Genomic DNA, 17,074 nt, shown 5'->3' with positions numbered 1-17,074 from the left:
AACTTTTATGTTGGTGATGTTTGCTGTGAGAGACAGAAAAACAACATCAGAGGTAAACTGCTTTCCTTTTTTTAATCCAGTGAACTGTCCTCTCCAGCACATTCCACAGCTGAACACAGAACAAAGCACTTCGGGGGAGAAAAGATGGAAAATAAGATTCAGTGGCTGCTGCTGCTGCTGCTGCTGCTGCTGCTTAATCAAAGGGGAAATGCATAACAGATGAGAGGGGCTCGCCCCCTCCCCTCTCTTTGTCGGTCACATCCCTGCAGAACAGATCTCCAACACACGAGCCATCAAACGGAGAAAAAAAAATGCCTTCAAGTGCCGTAGGAAATCAGAGAGTTACTAAGTCAGTGCACAGGCCAATAGAAAGTGCTTTTAGTTTGACTTGTGCGATGTGTGTCAGTAATAAGCGGGACTACACACACATTGGTTATTCTATAGCTATAAAAACAAATACGTTTTTATTTTAAAGGAATTACACACCAATACAAACTTTTGAGAAATATGTTAAAATTCTGAAAATACATGAAAAGCCAAAAAAAAGCCACTCCGAGGGCAATTAGTAAAATAAACAAACCATTAATTTACATTACAGTGCCTGTCTGCTCGCTGTCAACTCAGGGAGCAAGACAGTGTTATAAATTCCGAGCCGCACCTGAACTCGTCCTCAGTAGTTGACTGAGCTGCGGCGCTGCTGTTGTTTTCACACGAGCTGTCAACGCAGCGGCGACGACGACGTCATTCAGCCCGGGAAACCGACACACCCGCCTGTGTGTGTGCGCGTGTGTGCGCGTGTGTGTGTGTGTGTGTGTGTGTGAGAGAGAGAGAGAGTCTCACTGAGCGAAGGACAAACACTAACTGAGAAAACAACAACAAACACAGTGAGAAGAACAGCTGTCAGCCTCACGAGCAGCAGCAGCAGCAGCGGCGGGAAGATGCTGCGCGCGGGTCCGGCGGGAGAAACGCGAGCGCTTTTAATGACGAGTATTTAGACGAGTAGATAATTACGTGGTAATTAGGTGAGTGGTGTTTAAAGCGTCTGTCGCTACAGGCTGAAATTAGCAGGAGCCCGCGCCGGAACTCAGTACCGTGTTTTTTTTCCCGCGGGAGTTTTTCATTTGTCTTTTTGACCCCTGAACGCACCTTGGTTTTCCGTCGTTGACACAAAGCCAGTGTGGATCCGAGGACGACGTCAGCGCAGAGGCAGACAGGTGAGCACTGAGGTGTCTCACACAAACTACATCCCATAACATCCCATAACATGACACGACACGACAGTCTGCCGCAGCGCCACTCTTTGTCTGCACCGTGGAATCATTAGTTATGTAAAGTCACTTTAGACCAGTGCAGTGTGTATATGTAATTATGTGATGAAAAAGCTGTTAATGTGTGCGGTGTTTGGTGAATGAAGCTGCTGATTGTGGGGCCCTCAGGTCACCAGGAGGCCCCTATGGTGTGTGGACAATTTAACATATTAAAGACATGTTGATATCTTTAGATATCTAAATAGTGTTTATCTGAAGTTATCTTGCAGTTGAAGATTTGTTCAATTAAAGAACATTAGAACATTTGTCTGTTCTAAGTTTTAAAAACCAAAGTCATTGGTCTGGTTTACTTGTTTATTGTCGGGCTTCACTTTTCAGGGTTTCATGGTTAAAAACCACGAGTGTAAATAACACAGCTTTATTGTGTGTTATTGTGTTAATAATGGTGAGTTCAGGTCTCAGTCTGTGAAGTCTTGGTAATAATGTCCATTTTTTCACCAGCTGCTGCTTCATCGTTCTTCATCGTCTCATGATGAGTGTGTGTGTGTGTGTGTGTGTGTGTGTGTGTGTGCGCGCGTGCGCGGTCTGTCTAACACACTGTGAAGATACACTTGATCTTTCTCTTCTGTCCGTCGTGGCCGCCATTTTAGCAGAAAGTGTCCCCGGCTGCTTTAAGAACAGCGGCATGTTGTTGATAACGTGTCAGACAGACCATAGTAAACACTTACAGTGTGACAGTACTGACATAACCGCCGCCCTCCTGGCGTCCGTCCAGACTCACTTGATTATTTTGTGTTTGGCTGCAGATCCCAAAGTAAACACTGCTGCTTTAGCTGAGCGCTGAGCTTCTGTGACGTCGTACACTCACAGTGGACTGTTAACACTCTGATCCAGGGAATCATTCCAGCATGTGCTCTGAATAAAGATGATTCTGTTTCACTCTCATTTGTTGTGTGGCTTGTAGCACAGTGGGCTGCTAATAGGTTTGGATGTGCCTCACCTCCACTCACTGCCAACAACATCTGGAGTCACTCGCCTGGAAGTCCACCTTCTTGCTATTTGATCCGCTGGGAGGGAAAAGTGTGTTCTGTGGAATATGTGAGCGTCCAGGAATCTGCAGCACGGTCCACGGGTTCCTGGCATGGAGCTCCGTCAAGTCCTCTGCCAGATTCCTTCTGTTCTCCGCCTGCCAAAGCCCTCCATCCCATCATGTCTATCAAAGCCCTCTCGTCTCATTGTAGTGTCGCGGCTCTATCAGTCATATCTTGCTCCTTGCAGACTCCTCTGCTCATTAAGGATGTCAACCTGTTGGTGGCTCTCAGTGGGGGCGCGGGGGAGCGCCGTCTCACATCTGGAGCAGCATTTCAGAACACTGAAGGAGATTGAACAGACTTTTAAAGGCTGCGTTCAGGCGACGCAGAGACGAGCATGAAATCAGCAGCACGGTGTTTGATGCTGGAACACCAACCTGTGTGTGTGTGTGTGTGCTGCAGGGTGTAGTCTCAGACACAGGCTCTCTCTCTCTCTCTCTCTCTCTCTCTCTCTCTCTCCCTCTGCCGCCCTGTCATCAATAAGCCTTTGTGCTCCAGAGAGACTCAAAACTAAGGTGTACTACAACATGAACACACGTTGTTTATTCACAAGTTTAAAAATAGAGGAAGGAGTGACATGACCTTTATTTATAGCAAAGAAACACATGGAGTTACTCTTGGATTATTGAGTTAAACTTTGACTCGTTCAGGAGCAAAACTCAGTATCTGACATCGTCCATGTGTTGCCAGATTTAACTCACATTTAGGGATGTCCGATATCCGATATTGATATCAAAAAACACATATCGGATTATATTCTGTGAGATACCCACAAAGTCCAAAATGCACACTGTGACACACACACACACATACACACATTTAACCCAACAACCATCCACACATCCAACACAGCGTGTCTGTGTGTAACCTCACGGTCAGCTCTCAGGAAACCCTCACAGCCCTGAACCCACGCTCAGTCCCACTCAGTCCCACTCTGTCCCACTCTGTCCCACTTTGTCCCACTTTGTCCCACTCTCAGAAGAATCTGAACTCGGCAGCTTCAGTCATTATGTGACTTCACAGGTTATTATGGATGTCTGTGGCACAAGGAGGCAAGTGTCGCCGTCTCTAAACCATGATAAGTGTTGGGAGCCAGGCTGTGTATCAGTAATCTAAACAATAATCTAATCCCACTGGTGTAAACGAACTCTTATAATCCCAGGTTTAAACAGGTTTTTTCTTCTCTGATTGAGTCCCAGGTCAAAGGTCTCTGCGATACACGCACGTTTTTATCGACTTGATCTCGTATCGGCGTCGGCAGCTAAAGAAATGTTAGTTCTGCTAAATGAACAGAAGGTTCACGGTGAACATGGGCCTCGACCTCGCGACCTTTTCCTCTGCTACTCCAAAGGAACGTCAATCTGTTCCATTTGGTGCAAACACAAAATACAGAGCAGAGAATCTTCTTGCTGTCAGCTCCAGCACGTGCACGTGCACCTGAATGTGTTTTTTGGTTGTGTAGATGTTGCATATTCCTGCTGATACGGAGCTTTTATTATTGTTATTATTGTTATTGTTATTATTATTATTATTATTATGACTTTCAGGTCCATACAGACAGTGATAATACATATGTTACTTCACATTTAGCCAAACGCAGATGTACAATCGTAGCTCATGGTAAAGTATCACAGACTTAATAAGCAGTGACAAATCATGCAAGGGCTCATTAGACGTTCGCCCATCCAATAATACACACACATGTTTTCTTTAAATACAGTAACATAGAACCCAATAAACAAAAACGTGGGGGTAAACCACAATGATGTGTAGAGGAAAACAAGGAAAACAAAAGCGACACAGAAATCCACTTTTAGACTAATGATTGGTGTGACACAGGTTATCCATCTTTTCCATCTCTTCTTTACAGTCTCAAAGCAAAGGTAATCATTCCCATCTTAAAAAGATCAGAGATTATGTCAATCCATTCCCCTACAGTAGGTTTTCCTGGTTTTAACCACCTTCTAGTAATAGCTTTCCTGCTAACAGCACTTAGATATTTATATAAATATAAATATTTGACATTAGAAGAAACATTGTGTGATGTTGTGGCACCCAGATATAAAGTCTCAAATTGAAATTGAATGTCTGTCATTTGCAAAATGGTATCAATGATGCGCAGGACCAGAAGACGTGAAATTCCAAAGTTTTCTCATTTCTCCCGATCTTCTTCATTCAAAACAAGGTTTCCTTCCTGTTTTACATACAGTGAATCACATTAAGTTTGTTGGAACCCCTTGTAGATGCTTGAGATTAGCCTCTGGTTAGACACAGAACTATAAGCCTCTATAAACACTTTGAACAGAATATTGTCCCAGCCTGCTTGTGTGTTTTGTTAATTTAATCCCTGACCTGTAGGTGTCTGGAAGAATCGTCCTTATTCGAGTCAAACTGGAAGCTATTCATAACGCACACACACCAACAGCCATATTGATGGAATCAAGCTTGTCCGTACTGAGGAGAGTGGGCTGTGTTTATGGCGTGGAGCTCTCGGCTCAGTGTTTTACCTGTGGTGGTGAGCAGCAGCTGGAGGGAGGAGCTAACCCTATTACACTGTGTGTTAGTGCTTTAAATCAGCGACCGTCTGATAATGACGTATGATGTAAAATCCTGCTGCAATAGTTTTGATCGATGCTGTGATTTACATGAAGTATAATCATTAATCATTTTGTATCATAAAATATCACAATGATTTTCTTTTCGTCAACAGCAAACAAAACATTTCTCTTTTTAGGGTCAGTGACTTCACCATGCTGTTTGGTTCCGGGTCCTGACCTGGTCTGTGAGACTCCGGGTCCCGACCTGGTCTGTGAGACTCCGGGTCCCGACCTGGTCTGTGAGACCCCCGGTCCTGACCTGGTCCCGTGCTAGATTATAGATGCACGGTTAGATTACAGGTTAGATTATAGATGCACGGTTAGATTACAGGTTAGATTATAGATGCACGGTTAGATTACAGGTTAGTTTATAGATGCACGGTTAGATTTCATTCTTATTGATAGTAACTTTTCAGCATAATGTAAATGAATATGAGAGATTACTACTGTCCTAGCACCTACCTTACCCCCTCTGTCCTTCTCTGACCCTCTGTCAGTCCACTGTTCATATCGCGTGCAGTTGTTTGTAAGACTTCTTCTCTGGAGCCTGGTCCTCTTTTGTAAATACTGGAGCGTTTACAGCTGTGTTCAGAGAAGCATGTGTGACTCTTTGGTGGAACATCAAGGATTCTAAATCAGAGCTGGTAGACGTCTACAATCCTGACTCAGGATAGAGAGCTGTGATCTGAAGACATTAGAAGTGATGAGTAGAACATGACACAAACAGCTGCTGTGATGTTGTGCAGAATGTGAAAACAGGAAAGATTCAAAGACAGTGGTAAAGCTCTGGTGAGTTCACCAGAGTCATGGTCACGCTCTGCAGACACTACAAGATCACTGACTGTCAGCTGATTGGAACGACAGAATTTCCTGTTTTGTCGTCGATGTCCAGAGACTCTTCACATACGATGCTTGACATCTTGTTGAGACAAAAATGTGGAAAATGTCCTCCGCTGTTGTCTGTTGCGTTGCAGTTGCGTTGCAGTCGCTGTTGTCTGTTGCTTAACGTTGCGTTGCGAAGATGCTATTGCGTTTGCAGGGTTACGTTTGCCGTCACCGCTTTACTACCGCGTTGCAGATTTGGTGCTGTTTTAAAGTTGCCGGGCGCTTTATCCTATTCGCTGTTGTGCGGGCGCTGTTTGCGTTTGCGGATTCCGTTTAGCTGGTATCTGTTGCGTTACAAGCCTTTCAACACTGTTGTCTGTTGCACATTACAGTTATTTATTTATCTATTCGCGTTGCAGTAGACACTGTAGCTGTTATCTAAATGCGTTGTTGTTGTCTATTTAAATTGCAATTCGCGTTGCTCGCGTTGCGTTGCGTTGCGTTGCAGGCGCTGTTGTCTATTCTCGTTGCGTTGCACTTGTCTGTTAGCGTTGCAGGACGCATCTGAGCTGCGTTGCAGTTATTATTTGTCTGTTCGTTGCAGGCCTATTTATTCGCGTTGCGATGCGCTGTTGTCTATTTATTGCAGTGCTTAAGCTGTTCGGCGCTATTCTGTTGCGACGCCAGCAGTTGTGTGTTGTCTGTTCGTTATGTCGTTGCGTTGTTGTTGCGCGTTGTTGTTGCTGCAGTCGCTGTTGTCTGTTGCAGTTGTTGTTGTCTGTTGGCGTTGCAGACGCTGTTGTCTGTTGCGTTGCAGTCGCTGTTGTCTGTTGCGTTGCAGTTGTTGTTGTCTGTTGGTTGCAGTTGTTGTTGTCTGTTGGCGTTTGCGATGCGTTGTTCGTTGCGTGTCTGTTTTCTTTCGGGTGTTTAGCGTCTGTTGGTTGCGTTGTATTTATTTGGCTCCTGTTCGTTGGTTATTTGTTGTCTGTTGCGTTTGCGGCGCTTTATTTGTTGATGGCTGTTGTCATTGCGTTTGCGATGCGCTGTTGTCTCGTTGCGGTTGCAGTGTTGTTGTCTGTTGCGTTGCAGTTGTTGTTGTCTGTTGCGTTGCAGGTTGTTGTTGTCTGTTGCAGTGTTGTTGTTGCGCAGTCGCTGTTGTCTGTTGCGCTGCATTGTCTGTTATGCTGCAGTTGTTGTTGTTCGTTGCGCGTTGTTGTTGGTTCGTTGCGCTTTGACGCTGTTGTTCGTTGGCGCTGCAGTGCGCTGTTGTTCGTTGGCGCTGCAGGCTGTTGTCTGTTAAATTCGTTGGCGCGCTGCAGTTGTTGTTGTTCGCTGGCGCGCTGCAGACGCTGTTGTTGCGCTATTGGATAAGTCATTTCAACCATTAAAGGTAAATAATAATAAGTTTATTATTGGATAATCAAAGGCATCATTAGTTGTGCAGTCCTTCACCTCAGTTGACTTCCATCATATTTGAGGACAGTACAAGCTGTGTATTATTATTATTGTGTGTGTGTGTGTGTGTGTGTGTGTGTGTGTGTGTGTGTGTGTGTGTGTGTGTGTGTGTGTGTGTGTGCTGGAGGGGAGTGAGAGTCAATCACAGCCAGCAGAAAATCCTCATCTCACCCAGGGGCTGATCTGTCTCCCTCACCACAAGGCTCCTAAGGCACTTATCTTTCCCTCCCTGACTCACTCCATCCCTCCCTCTGCTCCCTCCCTTTCCTAATTCTACCCTCTCCCAATTTTCTCCCCCATTCTCTCTGTTTCCCTCCCACGGTTTGTCTCATGCTCAGCGGCTGCAATTAACTTCTCGTCATCAAAGGGTGAAATGAAAACCACGGTGAGATAGAGAGTCAGTGTGAGAGAGGGAAGATAAGAGGGAGCTGTGACTGAACACAGGTGAAACACACAAACACACACACACCTATCACTGCACGATCACCACGATCACACACCGGTCACGCACACGCACACGCATCGATCCGCACGCGATCCGCCTGACAGTCCGCACACAGTCACACACAATCACGCGCACGTCCGCGCCCACACAATCACGTACCATTCACACACACAGTCGCGCCTGCGATCCACCCTTACCGCGATCACACACACAATCCGCGCACCGCGGTCATTTTCACCGATAATACTACAACGCGATCATCGCTCACACAGTCCGCGCATTACAGATCCGCGCACAGTCACGCGCGATCACGCACAATCCGCATGTCTGCGCTGCGATCACACACACAATCACGCGCACGATCGCTTACCTATCACGGTCACGCGCGCACCGCGCACCACATCACACGCCATCCATACCGCGCACTGATCCGCACATCCAATCACGCACACGGTCACGCACACGATCACACACACGGTCACACACACAGTCACACACACAATCACACACATGCAGCTCACACTTGCACTCAGTTGGTCTCACATTGGTGTGAGTTGCAGACAGAAATAGAGAGAGTGAAGATCAGCCTCAGGAGATTTCTCTCTCCTCATTCCCTGTTTTTATTTCTCCTTCCTCCTCCACAGACCCCGCCCCCCCACACCTCCTTTTCTTTGAAGAACAAGAAATATTGCTGTACATGTAGAGAAGCCACTCCATCTGTATTCTCATTGTTTTTTTAATCCGCCCTCCATTTCAGAGAGCTGTCAACTGTGACCGCTGTTTAAAGGATGTCAGCGAGGGAGACGCAGCGAGGGAGGGAGGGAGGGAGGGCGCTGAGACTCAGGGATGAAAGAGGGAGGGGGTGTTGTCGAGATGTAGGTCCCCGCGGAGGGCAGAGGGAGTGATGGCATGCTTGTTTCTTTGTGCCCGAGTGAACGTAGCAACAGCAGCAGAGATGAGAGGTGATGGGGAGTAAAACAGCAGCAGCTCAGGGGTAAAACAGCAGCTCAGGGGTAAAACAGCAGCTCAGGGGTAAAACAGCAGCTCAGGGGGAACAAGAGAAAGGCCAAAGCTGCTAATTAGCCGTGGCTCTAACGTTCAATAGCAGTGACATAATTGGCGTGGTCGGTGGTCGGTGGTCGGTGGTCGGTGGTGGGGGAGCCTTCAGCACAAGCACAATTTGACGCTATAAAATATGAATAATCCATAAAGCAAGACAGTGGATTATGAAGTGGAATGGTGGAGTTACAGGCTCCATTAGACAGTGAGAGGTAAACCTGACTGCCAGCTTTATTCTCTCCTTCAGCCACAGACACAATGTCTTGATGAACTGTTGAAGGAACCTGCAGCTGCTGCAAGCGTCCGTCTGTCAGTGTTCAGTCAGTGTACACAACAAAGCATGCTGTGTAATATTTTATTACATATATATTCTTAATCCCATTATAGAACCACAGCACAGTATTAGCACTGATGTCATTTATATAAAATCGTGTTCAGATCAAGTTTTGTTTGTTTTTAATGAACAAAATAATAATTGAACTACAATAACAAACACGCACGTCACTGCGATGCTGCTGATGAGGGTTCATACATGTTTGTGCTTGAACTTATGGGATGCAGAATAAAAACTCTTCATAGATACGTTCAGTCTGTGCTGAGGCGTCTCTGCTTTTACTTGTGTGTTAATAATAAGTAATATTCGTGAGATTAGTGTTGGTCTAAACTAAAGACGTGTGGCTCATGAGGCTCCTCAGTGTCTTCACAGCTGCTGAATAAAGTCACCTCTCAAACCATTTGTGAGCGGATGAATCTTCATCACTTTAAGGATGTTGTTGTTTTCATTTGATGTAGTAAGCTTCAAAACACATGGTTCAAATATTCAGTTTCTGACAAACCACGTGATAATGAAGTCACCTGAGTTCTGTTCTGTTTCTCTGTCAATCAAGACTTAAAAACAATCACTGAAAGTCGTCTCAGTCATATTTGTTGTTATATTTACACTTACAACCTCAACACAGATGGCAACAAGTAACTTATTCTTGGGTTTGTTTGTTCCATGAAACATGTGGTTAGATTTGCAGAGACGTGCAGTAAAGATGATTAATTTCAGCTATCAAACAGCTCACTAACCTCCTGCTACATAATCAATAGGGATTTGATGGTGTGGGCGAGTGTCGTCGCTCCATCTGTGTCTCACTCGTCACATATCACACATCTGCTGACTCACTAATGTTTCAGAGTTAATGTTCACTGAGTCTTTTTGTGTCCAGACAGAAGTCAGACAGAGAGATGACCCTCGTTTTGTCCATGAATCCTTTCCTGGACCCAGAAGGAGACCCGCCGCTCTCCACCTATCAGCCTGTGTGGGAATCAGAGCGATGCAGCAAGACCTGCCCGTCAAACCCGGCCCCGCCTTCCAGCTCTGATGAGGCGTTTACACAAGGTGTTCACAGAACACTGATGTCACTGAAGCTAAAATGTGTTTCCATTAGGAATAAAACCAAAAAAGCATCCAGTAATGTTTGATATTAAACCGCTGAGTGTCTCTCTCTGTGTCTCTCTGTCTCTCTCGCTCTGTCTCTCTGTCTCTCTGTCTCTCTCTCTGTCTCTCTGTCTCTCTCTCTCTGCAGAGCCGCCCTCCAGACGACTTCCTGATCATGTGTCCAGAATTGCGTACTTTAAGAGGAAGTTTGTGGACGATGACGACGAGCCGTCCTTCAGTTTCAGGACGTACTGCCAGGCTGTACGTGTTCATTTACAGTCAAAGGAAAATGAAGGAAGACTAGCACAACTATTCATGTCTCTTTCTTTACTCCATTACTTTCTTTACATTCTGTTGCTTTACCTTCATTTATTTCCTTTATGCAGCTTTAGCCGTGTGCTCAAACTCTCTTTCTGCACCTCAGTATAGTTTCAGTAAACTACTGTATATAGAAATGCCAGCTGAGGGTGAGGACGTCACTAAAACTAATAGGAAGGAAATAGGATTTCTACAATATGATGTGTCACATGTTTATAGTAAATTTGGATTTTTAGCTTTTAGAAAAGCACGTCTTTCTACTCTGATATTTGCAATTATCAGAGATTTCTTTTATATGAAAAGATGAAAACTTCTCACTTTAATAAAGCTTGAGAATCCGGTCTGATCCGGTCTGATCCGGTCTCTGTCTCTCCAGGTTGCTCCGGTGTTGGAGGAGCGCGCTCTGGTGCTGCGTCTCTCTCTGGAGAAGATGAGGTTCATCGACGACCCCGAGGCCTTCCTGCGACGTTCTGTTCTCGTCAACAACCTCCTGCGACGTCTGCGTGCTGAGATTCTGCTGCAGAGCTCTGACTGGTGCTTCCCACCAAACCCGGCGTTTGCCACTGCCCCGTTTGTCCTCCCGCCCAGCGCTAACCCCGCCCACCAGGCGCACCACGGAGCGCTGCCCGCCCGGATCTGCTTATCACCGCAGGCTGGACCGCCGCTCCGTAAGCGCTTACGAATGGTTGGCGGAGGACGTGGTGAACTGCGGCCTGACTGCGCTCAGACGTGCTGCTGCATCTACGCAGCTGCAGCCTCAGCAGGACATTACCTGCACCTCCCGCTCTCCATGTACGACGCCGCGCTCTCCTCCTGCCCGCCCACGCCTCACTCCTCCTCCTCCTCCTCCTCCTCCTTCTTTCAGCTCGCTAACCACAGTAAGTTAGGGCGAGAGCACGATGATGATGATGAGGAAGATATCGAAGAGGAGGAGGAAAATGAAGAAGAAGAAGAAGATGAAAGGGAAGCAGGGGAGGAGGAGGAGGAGGAGGAAGAGGAGGAGGAAAAAACACAAGCAGGGCCTTCTACTGATGTTAATAAAAATAATTCACTCCAGAAAAGGACTAGGACCTCGCTGGCTCACACACACACAAGGACAGAGGAGGACACCTGCATGACAGACAGAGGAGAGGAGGACGAAGAGCGAGAGCAGGAGGAGGAGGAGGACGACGACGACGAAGAAGAGGAAGTGGCAGAGAGAGCGTGTCAGTGGGTCTCAGAGAGAGATCTCCACAGGTTCAGCTTCTGGCAGCGCAGGGTTCACAGACAGTAAGTGTGTGTTAGCGAGTGAAGATGCAGTGATGACGATGATTCAGATGAAGGTTACAATTCAAATATGCCAAGTCAGCTTTATTTTCATGTGGAAAACAGAACATTGTTGTGTTTGTCAAGCACAGAGCTGTGACCACACTCACACACACACACTCACTCACACACACACTCACACACACACACACACACACACACACACACACACACACTCACACACACACACTCACACACACACTCACACACACACTCACACACTCACACACACACACACACACACACTCACACACACACCTCACACACCACACACACACACACACACACACACTTCACCACACACTCACACACACACACACACACACACACACACACTCTCACACACACACACACACACACACACACTCAGTGGAAACGCTTGAGTTTGGTTCAGAACAAAGAAACAGTTCAATCTTCATCCTCTTCAGATCGTGTCAATATCTTCGTCTTATATCAGAAACAAGAGCTCAGAGAGACGTCACGCCTACGCAGCCCAGGCCCCGCCCACACCCTGCCCACCAAGGCCAGGTAATGTTTTACCATTCCAGAGCGTCCTGTTCCAAACCAAACCGTACAGATGGAGCTTATACTGGTGCAAAGGTCGTCGTTCAGGACCCTCAACAAGCCGAGTGTGTGTGTGTGTGTGTGTGTGTAAGATATGATGATGTAGCATTTAGTTCAAACTTGAGTTTAAACTGTTGTGTTGTTATTGTCGGTCACACGTGTCTCAGGCAGAGCTGCTCAGAGAATCGTTCAATCACAATCTCAAGTGCCTTGGTGTTTTTATACAACACGTAGTTAACATGGTTCCTCAGTCGCTGTCACGTGTCCTAATGATGAACAAGGACGACATTTAAAAACCAGAATCTGTTTTTGTTTTGACCTTTGAGGAACGTTGTGAAAACCTTGAAAACCTCATTTTTATGCCTTTGATTCACGCTGTTAAATCCTAAATGTGGTTTATTTTCATGCGTCATTATGAAAACATCAAACACAATGAAAAACTTCAGGATGTAAAGGAGCTGTATGTAAGATGAGTGGCTAATGCTAACACTGGCTACGTAAAAAGTCTAGATTATTGATTAAAACAAACAACGTGTCATCATCAACCAAGAAACAGCTAGCTAACTATATTTGGATGCAGATTTAGAGCTGGTTAGCGTAGCTAGCCTGGCGGTGTCCCTGTCCGTTTAAAATGCTCACAGCTGCAGCAGAGAGCTAGCTGACAGCTAACAGGTGACTTTTGTTACTTTGGGACTAAAGCTAGTTCTCTTTAACTTTACAAAACTAAAGCTAGTTCTCTTTAACTTTACAAAACTAAAGCTAGTTCTCTTTAACTTTACATTTGTTCACAGCGGTGTCACCTGACCGTTGTGCCATTTGTCTGAGAGATGGTTTTATCTTATTTGTTGTCATTTTCTAAAAAGAAAGTCGTTATCCAGATAAGCGTGAACACAGATTTGTTGACATATTTCTCTTTTTTTTTTTTTCCACAAATAACTTTAATGATTGATGACTGTCTGGATTTGAAGACTTGATAATAATAATAATAACAGTAATAATATTAATCATGATGATGTTTCAGTATTTGGTTGTAGTAGAGCATTGTTTTGGTGTTTGGGATTAAGTTGCTTTGATCAGCCACGTTGGTGTTTGTGTGTTTTTTTAATTAAAAAAGAGAAAAGTCACCTTTGAGCCTCATAGATACAATTTCAAGTCTCTTCTGTTTCCGTGTTTTTGTCCTCGCACGACAAACCAAAGTGGGTTTAGTTTTGTATTTATTCTTCATCATGAAGCCATGGCTCAGTTTACGTCGAGTGGATTCACTCGTGCTTTGTGTCCCGTAGTTTTCTGTTTTTCTGACAGTTTACATCTCTGCTGACACGCGCACAACAAAACAAGTGGAAGTGACGACCTCTTTAATATTATATCATTCTTTAAAAACCTGTGATTATCTCAAATGAAAGGATCTTACAAAGCAATATGTGCTTCTGTCGTCTGTCGTTAAAAACAACAAAGGAGCAAAGATGGTCATTTTATGTGATGTTTTGTGACAAGTGTTCAAGTAAAGACATGTTGAAAAAAACTATATTTATCTATGATTGTTTTCTGCTTTTATTCTTTCTCTTTACATTTGTCCTGTGTGTGCGGCGCGGCGCTCTCTCAGGTGTCGCTCTCTCAGGTGTCGCTCTGTCGCTCCAATCCTGTTCATCTTCTCGACATCACACACACACACACACACACACACTCGCACCTATTGTCCCTGTAATATTGTCTCCTGTTGGAACATAAAACATAAAACCTTCATCGTACGACCCAGAGAGAGAAAGCCTGTGTCACTGCTGAGCTTTGACAGTAAAAGTCTCAACTACGTGTTAATTACAGGATCATTTAAAACACACACACACACACACACACACACACGGGGAGGATGTGAGCGTGTGGAGCAGCCGGAGGTTAAATCACGACCTGAACATCTTTACAGCTCTGCTCTGAGCATCAACCTCTGCCCCTCCCCCGTGTTTCTCCACCTGCAATTCATATTCCTCCCTGTCTGTCTGACTGTCTGTCTGACTGTCTGTCTGACTGTCTCTCTTCCCAGTGCACTGACCTTTAACACAAACACTTAAATGAAATGACGACCTGAGGAGAATTGACAGTTTTTTGAATCTAAAATCAAAGTTCCAATAATGTAATCATCACCTCAAGCGATTTCTGATGTTGTAGCCAAGTATTTCAAAAGCTTAGCTGTTTGTCTTTGTACAAAAGAAAGAAGAAAATCTTCACATTTAAGAAGAAAGATAAAAACATGGTCTTTTGTTTGCACACACACAAGTGAGTGAATGTCAAACCTCCACACACGCGTGTGTCTGTGAAATCATTACCATAATGACACATGTACAGCGTGTGTGTGTGTGTGCGTTTTAAAATAAGGGCATTTTAGGCTTGAGTCCTGGTTTTAGGATCAGGGTTAGGCGTTATGTCTGTGTGTCCTTTCTTATTATGTCTTATTGTCTTATTATGTCACCACAGCAACAATGAGTGTGTGTGTGTGTGTGTTTGTGTTGGTCAGTCTGGATCTTTCCTTCTCGTCCAGAGACACAGACAAAGAAAAAAACATGTATGCAAACATGTGTACAACACACACACACACACACACACACACAGGTTTGTGCAACTATTCATTGTAGGACACTGCATCGTCTTCACTTGGACACGCTAAACAAAACCTTCTTCCTAACTCTAACCATAACCAGTTAACCTTAACCTAACCACAAGTCAAATCTTAGCCCTAAACCTAACCAGTCCTGCCTCATTAGGACCAGGTTTCTAGTCTCTAGACTGGTCCTGACAAGGTCAGTGTTTACACCAGTAAAGGTCCTAAAGAGGTAACAAATACACACACACACACACACACACACACACACACACACACACTGGGCAGGAGCAGAGAAGAGCTGTCGTTTGTCAACAAGGAACTTTGGCAGCTCTTGGTTGCCATGGGAACTGTCTGTTGCTGAGGACTGGTTTTGCATCACAAGGTCCTCAAATTGGCTCCAGAGCCTCAGAGGCCCCTCCCCCTCCTCCCCCTCGCACCTCACCTCCATCTCATACTGCTCATATAGTCACAATTCTTCACCTCCTTTTAAAGATAGATCGACAGACAGACAGATCGACAGACAGACAGACAGATAGATCAATAGACCGACAGATCGACAGACAGACAGATCAACAGACGGACAGACAGACAGATGGATCAATAGATCGACAGACAGACAGATCAGTTGACAGACAGACAGATCAATAGATCGATCGATCGATAGATAGATCAATAGATAGACAGACAGATCAATGGACAGACAGACAGATGTAGATCCAGGTCCTGCATCACTCTGACAGGGTTGTGAAGGAGAATGAGAGAAGGTCAACGTGGATCCTGGACCAGACTGCAGCTTCTAGTCCAGATCTATGGTTCTCAAACTGTGACATTTACATTGAAACATTTACACATTTAAACATTTAAACATTTACACATTTACACATTTAAACATTTAAACATTTACACATTTAAACATTTAAACATTTACACATTTAAACATTTACACATTTAAACATTTAAACATTTAAACATTTACACATTTACACATTTACATTTACACATTTAAAATTTAAACATTTAAACATTTTAAACATTTACACATTTAAACATTTAAACATTTAAACATTTAAACATTTACACATTTAAACATTTACACATTTAAACATTTACACATTTAAACATTTAAACATTTAAACATTTACACATTTACACATTTAAACATTTACACATTTAAACATTTACACATTTAAACATTTACACATTTACACATTTAAACATTTACACATTTACACATTTAAACATTTACACATTTACACATTTACACATTTAAACATTGAAAGAACTCCATGATGAACAGTGGACTGACAGAAGGACAGAGCTCTGGTAACTCATCATTCCACCAGCATGGAAACCTCTGGATGATGAATGATGACACTCATGAGTGACAGACAGCTCGTATCCAGTCACTGAACTGTCATCAACATGACATCATCATCATCATCATCATCATCATCATAATTATAAGCATAATTGTAGTAATAATAATAATAATGATAACAATAATAATAATAGTAATAATGACAATCAAAAAATAGTAATAATGATGATAATAATAATAATAATAATAATGATAATACTGATCATAATAATAATAATAATAATAATAATAATAATAACAATGATAACAATAATAATAATACTGATCATAATAATAATAATAATAACAATAATAATAATAATACTGATCATAATAATAATAATAATAATAACAATGATAACAATAATAATAATAATGACAATCAAATAATTAAATTTCTCTGTTTAAACAGGGGGCGAGAGCTCTCACACACTCTCAGAGTTTACAGTTCTGTGGTCACCTGCTGCTGCTGCTTATTGTTTATAATGATGACAGCAGTGAGTGTTTTGTTACAGTTCCATCTGTTTGTGTTACTGTATTATTTTTTTTTTATATCTAATGATTTAGTATTTATTTAATTTGAATGTACTTAAATGTGTAAATGTGATAAACACTGATCCTGATTCTGATTATTTAAGTGTTTGTTTATTTAATCTCGTGCTGGCTTTTCACTGTCAGCCAATCAGAATCAGCAGAGGTTCGTCATGTGACCGGGACAGGCCGCTGCCTGTGGAGAATCGCTTCCTCCAGGGTCCTAATGTCAGTTATAGA

At 43.8% G+C, this 17,074-nt stretch overlaps 1 protein-coding gene across 2 annotated transcripts; it reads left to right on the top strand.

The window, feature by feature from the left end:
• The first annotated feature begins 1,133 nt into the window (after positions 1-1,133).
• On the top strand, positions 1,134-11,881 carry sertad4 (SERTA domain containing 4). 2 transcript variants are annotated; one of them, XM_044014984.1, is made up of 4 exons: positions 1,134-1,214; positions 9,952-10,124; positions 10,312-10,424; positions 10,858-11,881. In XM_044014984.1, exons 2-4 carry the CDS (start codon positions 9,971-9,973, stop codon positions 11,752-11,754), a joined length of 1,164 nt encoding a protein of 387 aa, XP_043870919.1. In that variant the 5' UTR covers positions 1,134-1,214; positions 9,952-9,970; the 3' UTR covers positions 11,755-11,881. The 2 variants fall into 2 exon arrangements, with proteins under 2 accessions (XP_043870919.1, XP_043870920.1); XM_044014985.1 differs by having other exon boundaries at positions 1,140-1,214; positions 9,956-10,124.
• The last annotated feature ends 5,193 nt before the right edge of the window (positions 11,882-17,074 follow it).

Source organism: Solea senegalensis, unplaced genomic scaffold (assembly GCF_019176455.1).
Source record: "Solea senegalensis isolate Sse05_10M unplaced genomic scaffold, IFAPA_SoseM_1 scf7180000012718, whole genome shotgun sequence".
NCBI lineage: Eukaryota > Metazoa > Chordata > Actinopteri > Pleuronectiformes > Soleidae > Solea > Solea senegalensis.
The sequence above is the reverse complement of the archived record's forward strand: the minus strand, read 5'-3'. Positions and strand labels throughout refer to the sequence as shown.

Excerpts from the sequence above, each read along its gene's own strand:
- sertad4 (XM_044014984.1), top strand. The coding sequence starts at position 9,971 with ATGACCCTCGTTTTGTCCATGAATCCTTTCCTGGACCCAGAAGGAGAC. Across the intron at positions 10,125-10,311 it reads TGATGAGGCGTTTACACAAG|AGCCGCCCTCCAGACGACTT; the intron begins GTGTTCACAGAA and ends CTCTCTCTGCAG. Across the intron at positions 10,425-10,857 it reads TCAGGACGTACTGCCAGGCT|GTTGCTCCGGTGTTGGAGGA; the intron begins GTACGTGTTCAT and ends CTGTCTCTCCAG.